Source organism: Lepidochelys olivacea (assembly GCF_965140295.1).
Source record: "Lepidochelys olivacea isolate rLepOli2 genome assembly, chromosome: 1".
Lineage (NCBI taxonomy): Eukaryota > Metazoa > Chordata > Testudines > Cheloniidae > Lepidochelys > Lepidochelys olivacea.
In genome coordinates, this window is record NC_140411.1 from 331,572,022 (window position 1) to 331,589,914 (window position 17,893).

At 38.4% G+C, this 17,893-nt stretch overlaps 1 protein-coding gene across 7 annotated transcripts in view; it reads right to left on the minus strand.

Annotated features, from left to right (window-relative positions):
• The window catches only part of MAGI2 (membrane associated guanylate kinase, WW and PDZ domain containing 2), a 1,196,373-nt gene that overhangs the window by 845,143 nt on the left and 333,337 nt on the right, over window positions 1-17,893 (minus strand). For all 7 annotated transcript variants that reach the window (XM_084630708.1, XM_084630707.1, XM_084630706.1 and 4 more), the window contains exon 2: window positions 11,402-11,518. In XM_084630708.1, coding sequence (XP_084486834.1) covers window positions 11,402-11,518 — 117 coding nt within the window. The remainder of the gene's footprint in view (window positions 1-11,401; window positions 11,519-17,893) is intronic.

The following is a 17,893-nucleotide window of genomic DNA, read 5'->3' on the forward strand; positions in this document are numbered from 1 at the left end:
TTGTAATGACATCCTGCATTTGGCACTAATAGAGATCTGAGAAAATGACTGCAATGACTGCTCTTTTTCAAGACTGCAATTAATTTATTTATTTGAAGTGCAGTCTGGGACTTTTGCAATTTTTCCATAAACAACTTCCCATCTGCTCCATGTTGAAAATATTTCCCCATTCAGAATATTTTAAACAAATTTGATAAACTGATGTGAACGAAAGCAAACTAGAGCGAAAGCAAGTTCAAGAAGCAGATGTGTATCACTATGGCTTGATAATAATGGAGGATTGAAACATGAGAGAAAAGCTCTAAGAAGAAGGATAGAACTGGGAGAAACAGACCTTGGAAACAGAGTTGAACCCAGAAACAACAAACAATCACTGGACAAAAGCCAGAAGAATGTGAAGCTGTCAGGAGAAGCAGGGTGAAAGGGGGCACTTAAGGAAGGATTTGCAGAAATGAGGTCTCTTCATAAACACTATGTCAGTCAGAGGCTCCACGTTAAGCCCATTTTCATTAGCTGAACCAAAACTTTACTCAGTGTTCAGGTTTGAGCAAATACTTCTCCTGGGTTGGTCGCACTCCTTCCTAAAAAAGCTCTACTCAACCTCTGTTTTTCTATTTAAAACTTGGTGCCACTTCAGGGCTTTCTGTAGAATTTGGCTTATGGTTCACAGAGAGAGTTTGAAATCCCTTCTTTCCCCGTGAGACCCATTATTCTCACGAGGAAGGGATATCATGTGCTCTGACATATCCAGATATCTCAGTGGCAAGAGAAAGCTGTAGAGTAGTGCCAGACATACAATGAGCATTACTGGGACCCAGACACCACACATTTCAAGGAAAGGAATAGCAAGAGGTGGGGAGTCCTGAAGGGCAGAGAAGAGGTGTGTTTAGGGTGCTGTTGATCTGTGGGCATACTTCAGAGGGAAATGTGAACAAGCTGGCAGTCTGGCAGAATTGAAGATGAGGTCAATGGTTTGGCTAGGATTTAGAGAGGCTTATGAACATCTGAATACTTATCAGATTTCTGAACTTCATGACAGTCATTCTGATTAGTTTCTAATGGTCAGTTTACTGTATGGCAGGCCACTCTAATTCCAACAACTGAAGTTTGGTTTGCTACGGTTACAGACAGAAACTTTGACCGATGTTTTCATATCTCATTGCCTAAATCTATACCGAGTCTTTTTCAGGTGCCTAAGTATGGATTCAGTAGCTTAATTTTAGGCAGGAAAATTGACTGTTTGTTTTAAAACCACTCCCATTCTCTCTTTCATTATTTTGAATGTCGAAAATGTGCTTTGAGCCCTTATCTTATCAAGTAAAATCACCAAATAAGCAAAAGACTGTCCACGAATATATCTACCTCAGCCCACTCCACATTCAACAGGCTAAGCGGAGAGAGAAAAAAGATGAGTTTTGCAGCATGCCCAGAATGTTAACAAATCTGGGCTCTGGTGGAGCAATTTCCAAAATAAAGGACTCCTCATAGGAGATAGCCTCCTAGCACCTACACTTCTTGTTTATATCAAGGGAACTTCAGTTCAAGCACCTCTGCCATTCTCAGCTCTGTTCTGTATTGTTAGCCCTTGTGATTTTATAAGAAGTCTCACAATATTTAGTTTCAGAGTAGCAGCCATGTTAGTCTGTATCCACAAAAAGAAAAGGAGGACTTGTGGCACCTTAGAGACTAACAAATTTATTTGAGCATAAGCTTTCGTGAGCTACAGCTCACTTCATTGGATGCATTCAGTGGACAATATTTAGTGATTTTCTGAAAACACTAGCTCCTGGAGTCATGTAATTACATGAGAATCTCAGCTTTCATTAAAAAAGTACATTCCTGTCCCTCATGGAAGCAGATAAAAGCTTGAAAATGTGAACTAAATGCACCCAAAAGGTTCAAAAACCTAGAAGGTTAACAGGAAGGACCAATAATTTATTTTTTTTAAAAGTCTCTTGATTTCTAAGCCAATATCATGATTTTTGGGAGCGTGTCCTGATGTTTGGCTGCTTTGGGTTTGCAATATTCACTGTGGCTCTGTGTCAGAGAGAGACAGAGAGATAATCTTTCAGATAACTAAAACCATTTTGGACTTTATAGGCGAAATCCAATACCTTGAATTCCCCCTCAGAGCCTTTGCACATGCCCAGCTTGCAATGTAAGTTCATTGTGACCTCTTCTTTTACCTACTGTTCCGGATCTGTAAATGTTTCTATACAGATCTCAAGTAATCAACAAAATTAGTGATATCATCAAGATTCATTTAAAACTATCATGGTCTTTAATCCATTTGGTATCATGTTGTAAAACTATATGGACTTCTCAAAGTTAGACCTAAATCACAGATAGCACTTGTTCTCTGTAGCTCACAAATATAAAAGGATCTATGCAGAAAAGAACAGTACATTAGAGAGAGTTCATGAGAAAGTGGGAGCTGTTGAAAAAAATGGATCAGTGTAAAATAATTCATCTAAGCAACAAATATTGTCTCCAAAATTCTGAATTGTGACTATAAACACATCATGCAATAGCAAATTTCTGGCTGCATACATTCAGGCATCATTAGCAAGCTAAGTGGTATGCAGTGGCGTTGTCTGGAAACCTCCAAATGGCTGAAAAGATACAACAACCTACATCACTTAAGCTAGTTATGTGATACATCTTGTCCATGACAACCGCAAAAGACAGACAGAGGTTACCCACTTTTAGAGCTTGCTCCCGCTCCTATTAAAATCATTGTTAAAACTCCCATTGATTTCAGAGGTGCAGGGTCAGGTCCTTTGAGGGCAGTGGTACACACTGGCCAGTGTGTGAGTTAAATAAATTGGTTCCTGATATTCAAAAGTGACTTGTGAATTCAAGAGTTCTGATTTTTGGGGTAAGGAATGCAAGAAAGTAGTGGCTGTTATAAGCAAAAGCAAATACCACAAAATCTTCATGTTACCTTCCTAAGGAAATACAATGTATAAAATCCTACTGCTTCCTTTATTGTATCAAATGATCATACTACAATTCTTACACCACATCACATACCATTTTCTTCCCTTGAGTACCATTTGTTTTTCTTTGGTGTCTATAGTTGTAAGAGAAATATTTCACACATAAGCACAAAGCAGAATAAATGACTGAGTAGCTGAGGTTAGCCACCTTCTGGAAATACTCATTACAAGTTACCTGAGAAAGGTTTACAGAAATTCTGTTTCTTTAACCTCCTGAAGACTACCAACTAACTACAATGCTTCCACCTAGCCTCTTCCCCATTTGCAGACTCCATTTTGATATATGTTTACCCTGGATATTAATTAAGCCAAAATTTTGATTTATTCAAAAATTAAATCTCCAAATTCCTCTTCATCATTATCCACTTTCTCAAACCAACTATATCAAAAAGCTCCTGTGCAAAAGCATTCTGAGCCTGAGCCAAACCCTCTTACTATTGACTCTGATGGGCATTTGTCAAGGTTCCTCCCCCACTCTGAACTCTAGGGTACAGATGTGGGGACCTGCATGAAAAACCTCCTAAGCTTATCTTTACCAGCTTAGGTCAAAACTTCCCCAAGGTACAAAATATTCCACCCGTTGTCCTTGGATTGGCCGCTACCACCACCAAACTAATACTGGTTACTGGGGAAGAGCTGTTTGGACGCGTCTTTCCCCCCAAAATACTTCCCAAAACCTTGCACCCCACTTCCTGGACAAGGTTTGGTAAAAAGCCTCACCAATTTGCCTAGGTGACTACAGACCCAGACCCTTGGATCTTAAGAACAATGAACAATCCTCCCAACACTTGCACCCCCCCTTTCCTGGGAAATGTTGGATAAAAAGCCTCACCAATTTGCATAGGTGACCACAGACCCAAACCCTTGGATCTGAGAACAATGAAAAAGCATTCAGTTTTCTTACAAGAAGACTTTTAATAGAAATAGAAGTAGATAGAAGTAAAGGAATCCCCCCTGTAAAATCAGGATGGTAAATACCTTACAGGGTAATTAGATTCAAAACATAGAGAATCCCTCTAGGCAAAACCTTAAGTTACAAAAAAGACACACAGACAGAAATAGTCATTCTATTCAGCACAATTCTTTTCTCAGCCATTTAAAGAAATCATAATCTAAACGCGTACCTAGCTAGATTACTTACTAAAGCTCTAAGACTCCATTCCTGGTCTATCCCCAGCAAAAGCAACATATAGACAGACACAGACCCTTTGTTTCTCTCCCTCCTCCCAGCTTTTGAAAGTATCTTGTCTCCTCATTGGTCATTTTGGTCAGGTGCCAGCGAGGTTACCTTTAGCTTCTTAACCCTTTATAGGTGAGAGGATTTTTCCTCTGGCCAGGAGGGATTTTAAAGGGGTTTACCTTTCCCTTTACATTTATGACAGCATTGGACCAGACCCTTATACATTAATAAAAGATTAGGATACATCTTTGCATAACAAGAAAACAAATCCATAAAATTATAATGAAAAATCCATAAAAAAGATACATAAAACCAGTACATCATCATTTTAACATTGATTTATCAACATATTTATACTGGATAACTTTAACAAGTATTGTGAGTATTTCTATTTCCCAGTATCATTTAATATTACCAGATCTTATATTACCTACAATAGGAGAGGCAGAATGGCCCAGTGAGTAAGGCTCTGGACTAGGAGTCAGGAGACTTGCATTCTGTTCTCAGCTCAGTCACTGACCTGCTGTATCAACTTGGGCAAGTTACTTCACCTCTCTGTGCCTTGGTTTCACTTTCACACCTTTCTTCTCCGTGGTTTTTAACCAGGGGTACAGGTACCCCTGGGGCTATGGAGAAGTCTTCCGGGGGTTTACATCGACTCATCTAGATATTTGCCTAGTTTTACAACAAGCTACATAAAAAGCACTAGCGAAGTCAGTACAAACTACAATTTCATACAGACAATGACTTGTTTATACTACTCGAGATACTATACACTGAAATGTAAGTACAATATTCCAATTGATTTATTTTATAATTCGATGGTACAAATGAGAAACTAAGCAATTTTTTTTCAATAATAGTGTGCTGTAACAGATATGCATTTTTATGTCTGATTTTGTAAGCAAGTAGTGAGGTGTAACTTGGGGGTACACAAGACAAATGAGACTCCTGAAAGGGGTACAGTAGGCTGGAAAGGATGAGAGCTACTGCGTCTGATCTGTTTAGATTGTCATTTATCTGGGACAGTGACTGCCTCTTACTATGTGTCCAGCACCTCGTCCAATGGGGCAATAATCTCAGTGGTGACTTTAGACATTACCGTAATATAAGTAAAAATACTAATGAAACTCAATCTTACTAACGCTTTCACATGATTAGTTTTATTTTTGCTCAAGATACATCAATATTGAACATAGCTGCCAATGACTCAACTTTAAATAGACTAATTTTCAACTTTGATGTGTGCCCACGTTAGATAAATAACAAGAACATTCCGCAAGGGCCCTGCATTGATTTATTCTGAGCCATCAAAGTAAAGTCAGTGCAATAACTAACACTTCTGTGTGCAAGAACAAAACATTAATTAAAGCTAGTAGTTGTGATTTTCACTGATGTGGACTCTTCTTTGCTGTTTTTTTGGGTGCAAAGAACAGGTTATTTTATCCTAAGAATAGTGCCATGTGATGAGTAAATGCAACTCTTAACTGTCAATATCTGGTCTTTTTAATTTGTTTATTTTAGAACAGAGTCATGCAGTCATTTTTCACTCATCAAAGATATTTTGGACACTGAGTTAACTCATGAGAAAAATCTGTCTCCTCTGTCTCTTTGAACATCTGTCTCTTTGAACACCCTTGGAGTTATATTTTTAGACCATACTAACTATAAATCCCAAATATTTTACCATTTCTACAAGCATTATGCAGTATGATGGCCACACATGCACATAATCCTTAGCTCAGATTAATCTTCTTCCTTGTTGTTTTCACAGAAGGATGAAAATCAACTGCTACTTATTAATTAAAATTGTTAGATCACCCTTCCTTTCCTATCTCAGAAATAAAACCAGCCTCCATCCAGATGTTAGCTTTGGTATGTGACTGAGATAGTCTTATCTCGAGTATTAGCTGTCCTTTCACTTTCATATGCTCTTATTATTAATCATAAATAAACAAATTATTATTAATAATAATCATTATGATTATAAATTATGTGCATCTTACTAGTATCCACAGAGTCTAATCAGGCATTATTGCCCCATAATGATAAAGTAGACACAGCACCAGATTTTCTAAAGACCTCGGCTCCGATATGTTCTCAATGGGACTGACCAGGTGCTGAGCTCTTTTGAAAATCTGGCCCTGATTTCGTTGCCTAAATTGAAATTGAGGTCTTTTGAAAATCTGGCCCTAATATAATAAAACAATAGTTCCTAACCAAAGAATCTAAATCTTTGAATCTAAAGAATCTAAATATATGATGAGACACAATAGGTGGAGATAAAGGAAGAAAAGGTAGCATTATTCCTATATGCCTAGAGATGCCAGATTTAGGCCTCAGTGTTCTAGGCCCTATATAAACACCTATTAAGAGACAATTCCGGTGACAAATATCTTACAATCTAAATAGACAAAGTTAGGTGCAAGAAAGCAAGTACGTCAGAACCTCAGAGTTACGAACACCTCGGGAATGGAGGTTGTTAGTAGACTATTTCTAAGAGTCTCTTTGTCCTTGGCATTGCTCCTTACAGCGCTGCTTAGTCAGTAATTTACAATGTTGTGTGAATGTGTCCTTTGGGGGAGGAATATATGTAAACCCAATCTTCAATCTGTATTTCTTTGAAAACCTGTATAATGGGGCATCTGGAACAGCACCCTTAAGAACGTGCAATGGAGCATTACCACCACCACTAAAAAAAGTTTCCTCTAAGCCAGTGTTCTCCACAATACTTTATCCTTGCTAGTTAGGTCTCAGGTAGGGCTATCTCTGCATGAAGAATAAGGAAGAATGGACAGCCACTTCCTCTCTCACACACTGCGCATGTGGCATCTGCAATTTGGCTACAAGCACTATGTAGCACAAGATACAGCATGACAAACACTGCCCCTTAGCACTTATGGCATCAGAAGAGTGTCTGTGGTCCCTCCTCCATCCCAGCTAGCACCGGGACAGTTACAGCGGAGTCAATGCTTGCTATAACTTTTCTATGGTTCAGCAACGATCTCACCACACACCTCCTCCTGAGGATATTGTGCAGCATAACACCTCCTTGGCCATTGCTCCTCACCCCTCAATAAGCCTCTGTCATACAATTACATTAAGGATGAACTGTACATAATACCAAAAAAAAAAAAAAACCAAGAAAAGTGTAGTTCAACTACTAACAACTGGACATTAAGATCTGTGCTCCCACAGGCTCCTCTCTCCTCCAACTACCTTTTTACAGAGTTCCCTGGCTTTCCTTTGAGTGTCTGACTGTCCAAAGCCCTGCTTCATCTGTACAGCTGTGCGTAATCTATGCTGGGAGTTAACTCTGTCTGCTGGTCTTCAGGGAGGACCTTTGCATTGCTGTGATGGATGTAGCAGTGTCCCTCACACTATTCAAAGGGCCAACTCTGTTTTGAATAGACTTTGTTTTGCTCTCCATTGTTTGTTATAGTTGAAGCATTTAAAAGCTTCAACATGTTGATGTGTCCCTTGCTACTTTTATCTCTTTTCTTATGCTTCACATGAACATGCCTTTTTCTTCATTTCCTTGCTTCATTAATGCTGTCCGCACAGCTCTGGGTATAGAGTTAGTTAACTGTTGCTTCACTGCAAAAGCCTTGCAAATATAGTCCCAAATTCTGCCATTGGATATGTACATGTAATTTCCATCGGCAATGTAGTGAAAATCTATTTCATCTGTCTATGACTACTGCAACACATGTACTGAAGGCAGCATTTGGGCCATCGGGCCATACGACCAGTTCCCCTTTGGTGAAAACAGATTTGCAAGGCCAAACACATGAAAAAAATTGCAAGGAAAGTAAGCCCAAGAGTCCAAATTCTGATCTTAGTCATACCCACAAAACCCATTGAATTATGAGCAAGGAATTTGACCCACTCTTTATTTTTGCATATCTTTATGCATTTCTGCCTGTTCAGCCTCTTTGCTCACAAAAGGGAAAATATAATTTAGTGGGTCAAATTCGCAACTGGTAAAAGTCTGCCAAACTCCACTGACTTCAAAGTGCTTATCCTGGTTTATAACAGCTGAGAACCTGGCCCTCTGTTTTTTGTTGTGCACAAAGCTCCTGTGCACTCCAACAGCTGTGTGCCTGTGCCTTTTAATTTGACCCTCAGTTTGCCGATCTTTTGCTGTGATGACAGAGGGGGTGTAATTCTCCTTAAAGCACTGCCGCGGCACAGGATCCTCCTTAAAGTGCTGCTGCAGCAGCGCTTTAACATCGCTGCCCCTTCCCCCCCTCCCCCAGTTGGCAGCAAAAGGGGCAGCTGCCCTGGGACCGGTGATTTAAAAGGGCCCTTTTAAATCGCCGCAGGAGCCCCGGGCAGCACAGGCCAGGCAGCGCGGATGGCTGGGAGAGGCTGACCCTCAGCCCCGCCCCTTCTGCCCATGGCACTGTCCCTTCCAGGGGCCCGGAGCCAGGCCCCCGTACTGGTAAGCGTTTCATATTACTTTCACCCTGGCTACTGCTATGTCTTGTGGCAGGATTTGTGGGAAGCACATGCATGAGCTACATTCATCGTCTTTCTTAGATCTACTGGCAATGGAATAGTTTATTTGATAATCTAGCTATATACCTGTGAAATCGTCTCTTTACTGTTTATAAAAGAAATCATTTTGTATTGTCAACCATGACTTTTACCTTCTAATAAAGAGTTTCAGAAGTGCTAACTGCTTGAAGCACAAATTTAAGTCAATGGGAGCTGTGACTGCTCAGTCTCCCTGAAAAAACAGGCCCTTGATAATTGTAAAGAAGTAAGTTCATAAGGTATATTAAAAACAGAAAATAGTTTAGGAGTGCATTCTCCTCTAAATGTGCAGGTGTATATGTCGTTAACATTGACTGGACTTACGCATGAACTCTGGAAGCAGAATAAACCCACGTGTAAGATATATTGTAGTCTCCTAAATTCTGACAGTTTTAAGAAACCAATGGAAAAAGTGGGGCCTATTGTATGTGATTATGTCCTTTTCAATATTTATTATTTGGGTATAAGTAAACTTTTCAACAAAAATCAAAGGTAAACTCATTATGTATTCTGTTAATTGTTTTATTTTAAAATTCCCATATTTTGGAGATGCTATCTATCTTTCCAATGGTTTTAAGACCATTTTGAACAAGATGTCATGCTCACCAGACCATGGTTGTTTTTTTCCTACCACCTGCAAATGGAGTAGGAAAATGGCTTTATACTGTCTCCAAGAACATGCCTGGTTACTTAGTAATTCAACAATTGTCATCCATGTCACTATCAAAGTAATTGAAATCTCTTCTGATTGATGTTCTTGGATTTTTCAGACTTTTTTATCAGTATAAATATTTCGTGGTCAGCTTTCTTATCCTATCCAAGTGGGTCTATAACAGTTTCTCGTGATTGTTCTTTACCCTTTTTACCTCTAGTTCATTTCAATTCAATTCAAATTCTATCTACTCTGGAAGCCAACCTGTAAGTGAGTGTACTATCCTTCTGCATGGTCCTACTGCACCCATCTTTTTTTCACTGATACATTTGCTCCTGCTTGGTAACATACCTCCTTGTATATACTATAGTATGCAATGCAGTATTTTGCTGGCCTAGTTAATTTCTCGATTTAGACAAATCTTGAGGTCATATCATGCCCTCAGTGCACACACATAGCTTCCACTGACGTCACTGGAGTTTGCACGTGTGGATCGAGGGCATGATACAGCTCTAAGTCTAAATTACTCACTACATGAGAAATGGTTGACTACTGAAACTCCTGCTCCTCAGATATTCTCCCCCATCAAACCTAACCATAGGATGCCAGGTAGCAGGTACGGATATGTTTTCACACTGGTCACATTGTCTTTTAAAATCCATATCTGCAGAAGTAAAATATCAGTGGCAATCCATCCATTTTGGTTGATACTCTAAATTGAAGAGGGGTATTATAAATACCCAACTTAGTGTGTCAATGGCCCTCGATATACCCCTATGTTTAGATAACTTTAACAATACGATATTGTGCTAGGCCCTGATCTCAAAACATCTTTGCATTTTCACCTCTGCCTGGATCCACTATTCTTCTTCATAATGCATTTAAAGCAAATCCAGTTAGTCACAACTCTCACACAAAAATAACATATAAGCATCCTTTAGTCCTACCAGGGACATGTTGTTCACCTGAAAGTAAGATATTATATTTATTTACCTTCAGCTTCAAAACATAGTAAAAATGACTGTGCCTCTTTTTTAGTGCTTCATATCTACTTTCTTTTATATCACTGAAGATGAAACTCAGATAGGAACACTGACAACATCACAGCTTTCAAAGTGCATTCACCCGTTACCGTGTAAACAGTCAGTCAGTACAGTCAGTCACTTACTTTAATCTATCTTCCTTGGCCCATCACTCTAACGTCACACCTGTAAGTTCAAGGGTGCACACCCCGCACTTCCCGATTTAAATGCGGATTACATTTATCCAGCTATTACACTATGCCAGAGGTATGAGTTTTGACAGACATATTGTCAGTCACCAAACAGCTCTATTCAGAAACACTTGGTGCTGCTAGTCTGGCATTTCTTATATTACTACTCTTCATATGGCTAGTATACAAATATGTAAATTGATTCACTACTAAAAATATGACCAAAAAGTTTATCTAAGGCTCTAGATCTAAATATAGTTGACTTGTGTTCCACCAAAAACTTCATGCAGCCGCTAGACAGGTTGAATGCTTGAGACTATACCGGCTGCAACTAAACTATGCGGTCTCTTAATTAGTATATCTCCTTCTTCCTCCTCCTATTGTATTTCCATCTCCTCCAATATAATACATAAATGATAAAACTCATATGGATTTTTTATGGTGCAGATAAAATTCCAACTATCAGACACCAGCTTAACTGTCCTACAAAATGGTCAAATTATTTTTTATTTTAATTTTTTAGAACCAGACCAACTACAGAAGAAGCCACTGTACTTAGAAATACTCTCTTTGCCATAGCTGCAGCTTCCAACACAGCTAGCAACACTAGAAATTACCTCTGAATTATTTGGAGTAGTCTCTAAGTAATAATTCGGTCCACACCAAGCCACAAATCAGAAAGAAGCTGCTCTATCCAAAAAAATCCCCCCATCTCTTTGTATTTTGATGCTTTTATGATTTTTAACTTGCATCTACGTTCATTCTGGTAACTGGTCACCTCATCCAGAAAAAGGGTATATATTCTTCCCAATACTCACATGGCACTGTGCGGAGGTAGAGATTGTCTCGTATGATCTGCTGGAGCTCGTGGTCCACCGAACCTTTCTGGAACCGTAAATTGAGGTAGTGACGAAGGTCCTTATCAACGATGCCTCCTGTAAAAGCGACAAGAGGCCACTGAATAAAAGACAAAACAAAGCTAGTCACAGATTTTAACTTCTTTTTTAAAAAAAATTAAATAATCGCCTTCGGCTTGCAATAGAATCAGTCACTTGCAGGCTCTGCTACTGTACAGATCACTTTCCTTTATGCTACTGCCAGGACAAAGGACAGTTTTTAGCTACAGAAATGCACTCAGTATAATAATATAAGCTACAGAAATGCACTCAGCATAATAATATAATTTCTCATTGATAATTATTTTCAAGAACGAAAACACTTAATGACAATTGAGTAGTAAAATCCACAACATTAAAAAAACCAGACATCTATGACACAAAAACCACAGACAGAGATGTCAAAGTATTTTACTGCACAGGCAGATAACATGTATTACGCTCTGCATGATTCCTTAGCCATTGCCCATCAGTTTATTAAAAAAGAGAATTCCCTTCTCCAAACTGTCCCTATACGTCACGTGAAAAGCTCTAATTCCAAAGGCAGTCAGAATAAAATGTAACTAAAACACCCTCAAATGTCCTTAATGCTCACAAAAATAATAAATAATCAATATCATGTTCACTATAAATGATCCCTGCATGTGGACATTATATAATAGCAATCAAGTGCACTTATTTCATTTCCCTCACTGAAATCAGATCAATAGTAGGGTGATAGCATCTGAAAAAAATTTACAAACTTGTATGTAGATGAAGGGAATCAGGTTGAACATACAGTCTCTCCAATTTCACCATTACTTTAAAGCAAACCAGCTTAGACATTGAATCACTGCTCAGCTGGTTATTGTATGCATCATATTCAATTATTAAAAACAGATACATAAATCAAATCTAATTTATTTAATAAACATTTCCAGAAGTATTTCCCCTCCATCTCCATTAACTAACTCATGGATCATGTTTTGTTACTATAGGCAAAAATCTATAAATAGATTTCTTACTTTCCCAAAATACTGTTTAACATGAGGGATAATATAGAAAACCCTTCACATGCCATTCACAGACATATTCCCCAAGATGAAACATCACAGTTGGATTGATTTCTAACTTGTTGCGTCACACATTCAACCTCAAAGCATGCAAAACAAAAGACAGCTGTAGCTGAACCCTCTCACAGAAAGTACTTGGACTCTGTATACAGAAAGATTGTCCTGCAACTATGAGCAAATATCCTCCCCAGTCTGATTATCCCCATCACATCGAAAGCCAATGGAAACAGCCAATGGTTATACAAACAAAATACTTTTCTCCATACAATTATTCCTACTTCCCTGTCAATAGCAAGTCAATAGTCTTTTTACCCCCACTGTTTTTCACCAACTTCAAAACATTTTTGTTACAATTCCACAAAAGCTTATAAATAAATTGCAAGCTTTAGTTAAAATCAAAAGCAACTGACTTCTACAATAAACATCCCATCAAGACATGCAAAGTACCTATGTGCTGGTTTCCCAGATAGTCAGGTCTTCCATGCAGGTCTCCTCTCTGCTCTGCAGCTGTCCAAGCTGAGCTACTCAGTCCATTACTTCAGCACTACCAAACCTTGTTTCTAACCACAGGCTTTATGTGTAGGACTAGACCATACCTACTCCTGCTAGATTATTACAAGAATACAGAGAAGTGAGGGCTGGAGGAAAGCTGCAGAGAAACGCTCTGCTAGTGATAGGAATTAACCATCCTTTCTGATTGGCTGTAAAGAGTAAAAAGTCCTGCAGCTCTTGCTCTCTCTGTTCTCTCTAATGCATGGAACATACCCACTGATGCAGATGCTTTCTGGCAGCCTGAGAAAATGCCAGCTATAGAACAGCAAATGTAGTCTGCCTACTGACATAAGCTAGAATCAGTCACCTTATGGAAACGGCTCTGATGTAACTACATTTAGTAGTGGTTTCAGAGTAGCAGCCGTGTTAGTCTGTGTTCGCAAAAAGAAAAGGAGTTCAAATTTGTTAGTCTCTAAGGTGCCACAAGTACTCCTTTTCTTTTTACATTTAGTAGTGTATGTGAATTCCTGACCCTAAAAATGCAGTCTTGATTTACATCCACCTCTTCAAAACAGCCATTTATTTCACCTTGTGTCAAAAAAATGCACCACAAATCCTTACAACATGACATGAAAAGAGTCACCTGATACTTTTGTAAAAAATGTAAATTTCAAATGAAAGTATAAATATATATATATGAACAATAAATGATATTCATAACCTTCTACTTCTTATGCACAGATTCAATAACTGAATTTAAGATCAGCCTTAATACTTGAACCCTGTGATTCAGGAAAAGAACTGCCAACCTCCACGCACAAGTGCAACATACCAACATTGTACTCTGCACATCGTTATATAATGTAGAATGGAAAAATGTTTGTTTTAATGATCTGATCTAAAGAGCAGTCAGACAAATCACAGAAAGAATATGTATAAGCCACAGTATTTCCCTATTAAAAATCATTATGTTCCTAGCGTTAATTGACATTTGGTCACATGATGCTATTTTGTGACTCTGATAGAACAATTAGGTTTACACTTCAGAAGGCTGAAACTGTATTATATTTGATTTCATATGCATGACAAATACTCCTATGGGAAGGAATTTTTATTTAAGCAAAAAAATTGACATTTTCCCCTCTCTATCACTCTAAAATGTTCTGCTGCTCTAATTCATTTCAATGTTCTTTAAAGGTGTGCACCAATTTTCTCAACTGGTGCCTACTATATCTTTAAAACATTGGCCAGCAGGCTTTTAGCAGCCTGATCTTGCTCCCACTGAGGTCAAAGGGAGAACACCCAGTGACATGAGTAGAAGCAATACTGTGCCCTGAGACTTTCTGCAGGAAACATTCATGAGTCTCTATGATGAAACAAGCCTTCATTTAACAGAAATGGGTTACATTTAAATCATCTGATACAAAAAATCAGGAACAACATCATAAGACGAGAAATACAAAAACAGGAATATGTTCTTTAAAAGGCTGTACTAAGGTTTAGCAAAATTATACACTGAGCTTATTTTAGAAAGAAAAGGAAAGCACCATTGGCACTATCTGTAACAGCTAAAAGGTACTAAATCTGAAGGATAAGAACTTGAGAAAAGAACTTTGTATGAGAAGTAGCCTCTGTTTTTGTGGAGAAGTAGAGACATATATAACTGACCATATCCAACCCACCTGACATATTTTTCCAGCTTCCATGACAAGTTAACTTTCTGTACAATGACAGGTTTCAGAGTAACAGCCGTGTTGGTCTGTATTCGCAAAAAGAAAAGGAGTATTTGTGGCACCTTAGAGACTAACCAATTTATTTGAGCATAAGCTTTCGTGAGCTACAGCTCACTTCATCAGATGCATCCAATGAAGTGAGCTATAGCTCACGAAAGCTTATGCTCAAATAAATTGGTTAGTCTCTAAGGTGCCACAAGTACTCCTTTTCTTTTTTCTGTACAATGCAACTTTCCTTTAAAAAAATCAATCAGGTATGTTTATAGCTATTTTGGTTGTGAATAAACATCCCTAGCACGATGAGGCATAAACCAACGGAACATTTTCTTGAGCCTGCTAGAAGCCTGAAATGATAGCTCTAGAAAGATGTGAATTGTAATGTGAATTATAGCTTGTTAGGTATAGGCTGTGTGCCTAACACCTGATATTATTGCAAATGTTTGTGAAAAGCAGGTAAATTTATGCAGAAATGGCCAAATAAACAAAGGGCATAAATAGTTGTGGTCCTAAAATTGCTCCTCCCAGGCAGATGCTGAATGTAACAGTTACTTTACTAAGGACCCGATCTCGCAAATAGCTCAACATGGGTAGGCACACCTGTGCCAGTGTGGAGCCCCACTAAAGCCAAGCACAACAGCTTGCAGGATGGAGTCCTATAAGTTACTATGCTCTTAAGTTACTATGCACATTCTACCAATCTCCCATTGTAACAAGTGGAAGAGCAACTCTGAGTGAAGGAGACTAGATGGTACTAGATTCCTGAATCCATCCAAAAGATCATAATTAAAAAATTAATTTCGTCCTCTCCACAGGCTAAGTCAGACAACTATGTCATAGAGGATCCATGTATTAGCAGCCACGACTGGTCTTTTTTTTTTCCTGGCTTGAGGCATATACTGTGTTTCAGTTCCATTTAATTTCAAGGAATTCCATGGCTTTGCTAGCTGGGAATTATAGGATAGCAATTAAATACTTCCAGTAATGATCTCTTTCATACTGTATGCAAAATAAACACAAAACACAAAATGCAAAGTCAAATACAAAGTACTACACTTGGGAAGGAAAAATCAAATGCATTGCTACAAAATGGGGAATAACTGACTAGGTGATAGTACTCCTGAAACAGATCTGGGGGTTATAGCAGATCACAAATTGAATGTGAATAAAAAATCTGATGCATTAGACTTGGAAAAGGTACAGAGAATGGCAGCAAAAACGATTATGGATATGGAACAGCTTCCGTATGATGAAAGATTAAAAGACGGTTAGTGTTCAGCTTAAAAAAAAAAGACAATTAAGGGTCCTAAACAATCATGAATGGTATGGAGAAAGTGAATGGCAAAGTGTTATTTACCCCTTCACTTAACACACGAACCAGGGTCACATGATTAAATTAACAGACAGCAGGTTTAAGAGAAACAAAAGGAAGTCATACAACACAGTCAACCTGTGAAACTCACTGCCAGGGAATGCTGTGAAGGTCAAAGATATAACGGAGTTAAAAAAAATAGACACGGTTCTAGAGGGTAAGTCCACCAATGGCTATTAGCCAAGATGGTCAGGGATGCAACCCTAGTCCTTAAACCTCTGACTGCCAAAAGCTGGAACTGGATGACAGGGGATGGATCACTCAAAATTTGCTTTGTTCATTCCCTCTGAAGAATCTGGCATTGACCACTGAGAGAAGACAGGATATGCTAAATGGACCATTGGTCTGGACCACTATGGCTGTTTTTATGCTCTTAAGAAACAACAGGCTTAACTTGTAGCAAGGGAGTTTGGGGTCACATATTAGGAAAAACTTTCAAACTATAAGGATAGGTAAGTTCTGAAATGGGTTTCTAAGGGAGGTTGTAGAATCCCCACCACTGGAGGTTTTTAAGAATAGGCTGGACAAAACACCTGTCCGGGCTGGTCTAGGTACAGGTATTGCTTCTGCTTCCGCTCAGGACTTTGATGAGCTCTTGTGGTCCCTTCCAGCTCTATATATTTATGATTCTATGTCTGTTTTAGATGCAGCTACCAATCATGACGGCAAACTCGTATACTTGATTGAACTTGATCCCATAGATTACAAAATTAAATACACTTGGTCAAACTAAGAATGTCTGTCTTTGCATGTTTCACCCATGAATTTAATGAGCAAAGTATATCCTTTTATAGTGTTTTAATATATATTTTAAGTCTAGTTTCTTTCTCCTCTCAAAAGCTAGTAGCAAAGCCCATTTTTTAAAGAAATGCAATAAAAATACACAAAGGGATATTAAACAGTTTGTAGCTGATTAAAAAATTCAAAACTGGAGAGGATAATTGCTATTTCTGAAAAATGACAGAGATAAATGTAAGGAAGTTTATACTTTTCCCCAGCCTGAATGTTGTTAGTGGCTTTTCATATTTTCCCATTTTGTAACCCTGAGATGCTGCAGATGGAACTTTATTGTTTTTATTTTTCAGAGAAGGATTGGTTGCAAAGTGTGAATATTCCTCTTGCTGTTCAAACTACGTTAGGAGTAAGAAATAAAATATATAAAGCTAATATAATTCTTCTGGCTTTAGCTTACTAATAAATATTTTACAAAATGTGCATGAATTACTACTTTCTCATCCTGTATCATAATTTTTCAACAAAGTGACTTCCTAGGACCTGGTATGGTAGATGTTATTTGTATTTTAACAGTATAATCAATCACATCTCAACCATGAACTACTGTCTTGGAGATTTTATTTATAGGGATTTGAGTGGAAAAGATTTCTGTTTTCCTGGGTTCTATAAATAACATTTGTAAAAGAAGTCTATGAGTAAGAGAGTCTCTTGTCTAAATTTCCATCTTTACATGACCTACATGCCTTAGAAAAGTAAAATGTAAATTGCCTAAGATAGGTACCTACTCAGGGAGATCAGGGCTTTAAAAAGCCCGCTCCTAAGCAACCCAGAGGAGCTAGCGAACAGAAGTGGCTAACAGGGGAGTTTTGCGAGTGAGTACTCCAGGTGAAGGAGGAGTGATAACGTGACCCTTGGGGTAAGTTCCTTGTCTGTAGTGTGTGTATCTGTGTTTGTGGTGTGCTTGCTGCTTGACTGAAATATACTGTGTGCTCTGTTTGTTTGGGGGACCCTGTGCTGAATGTGTGTGCGCTGA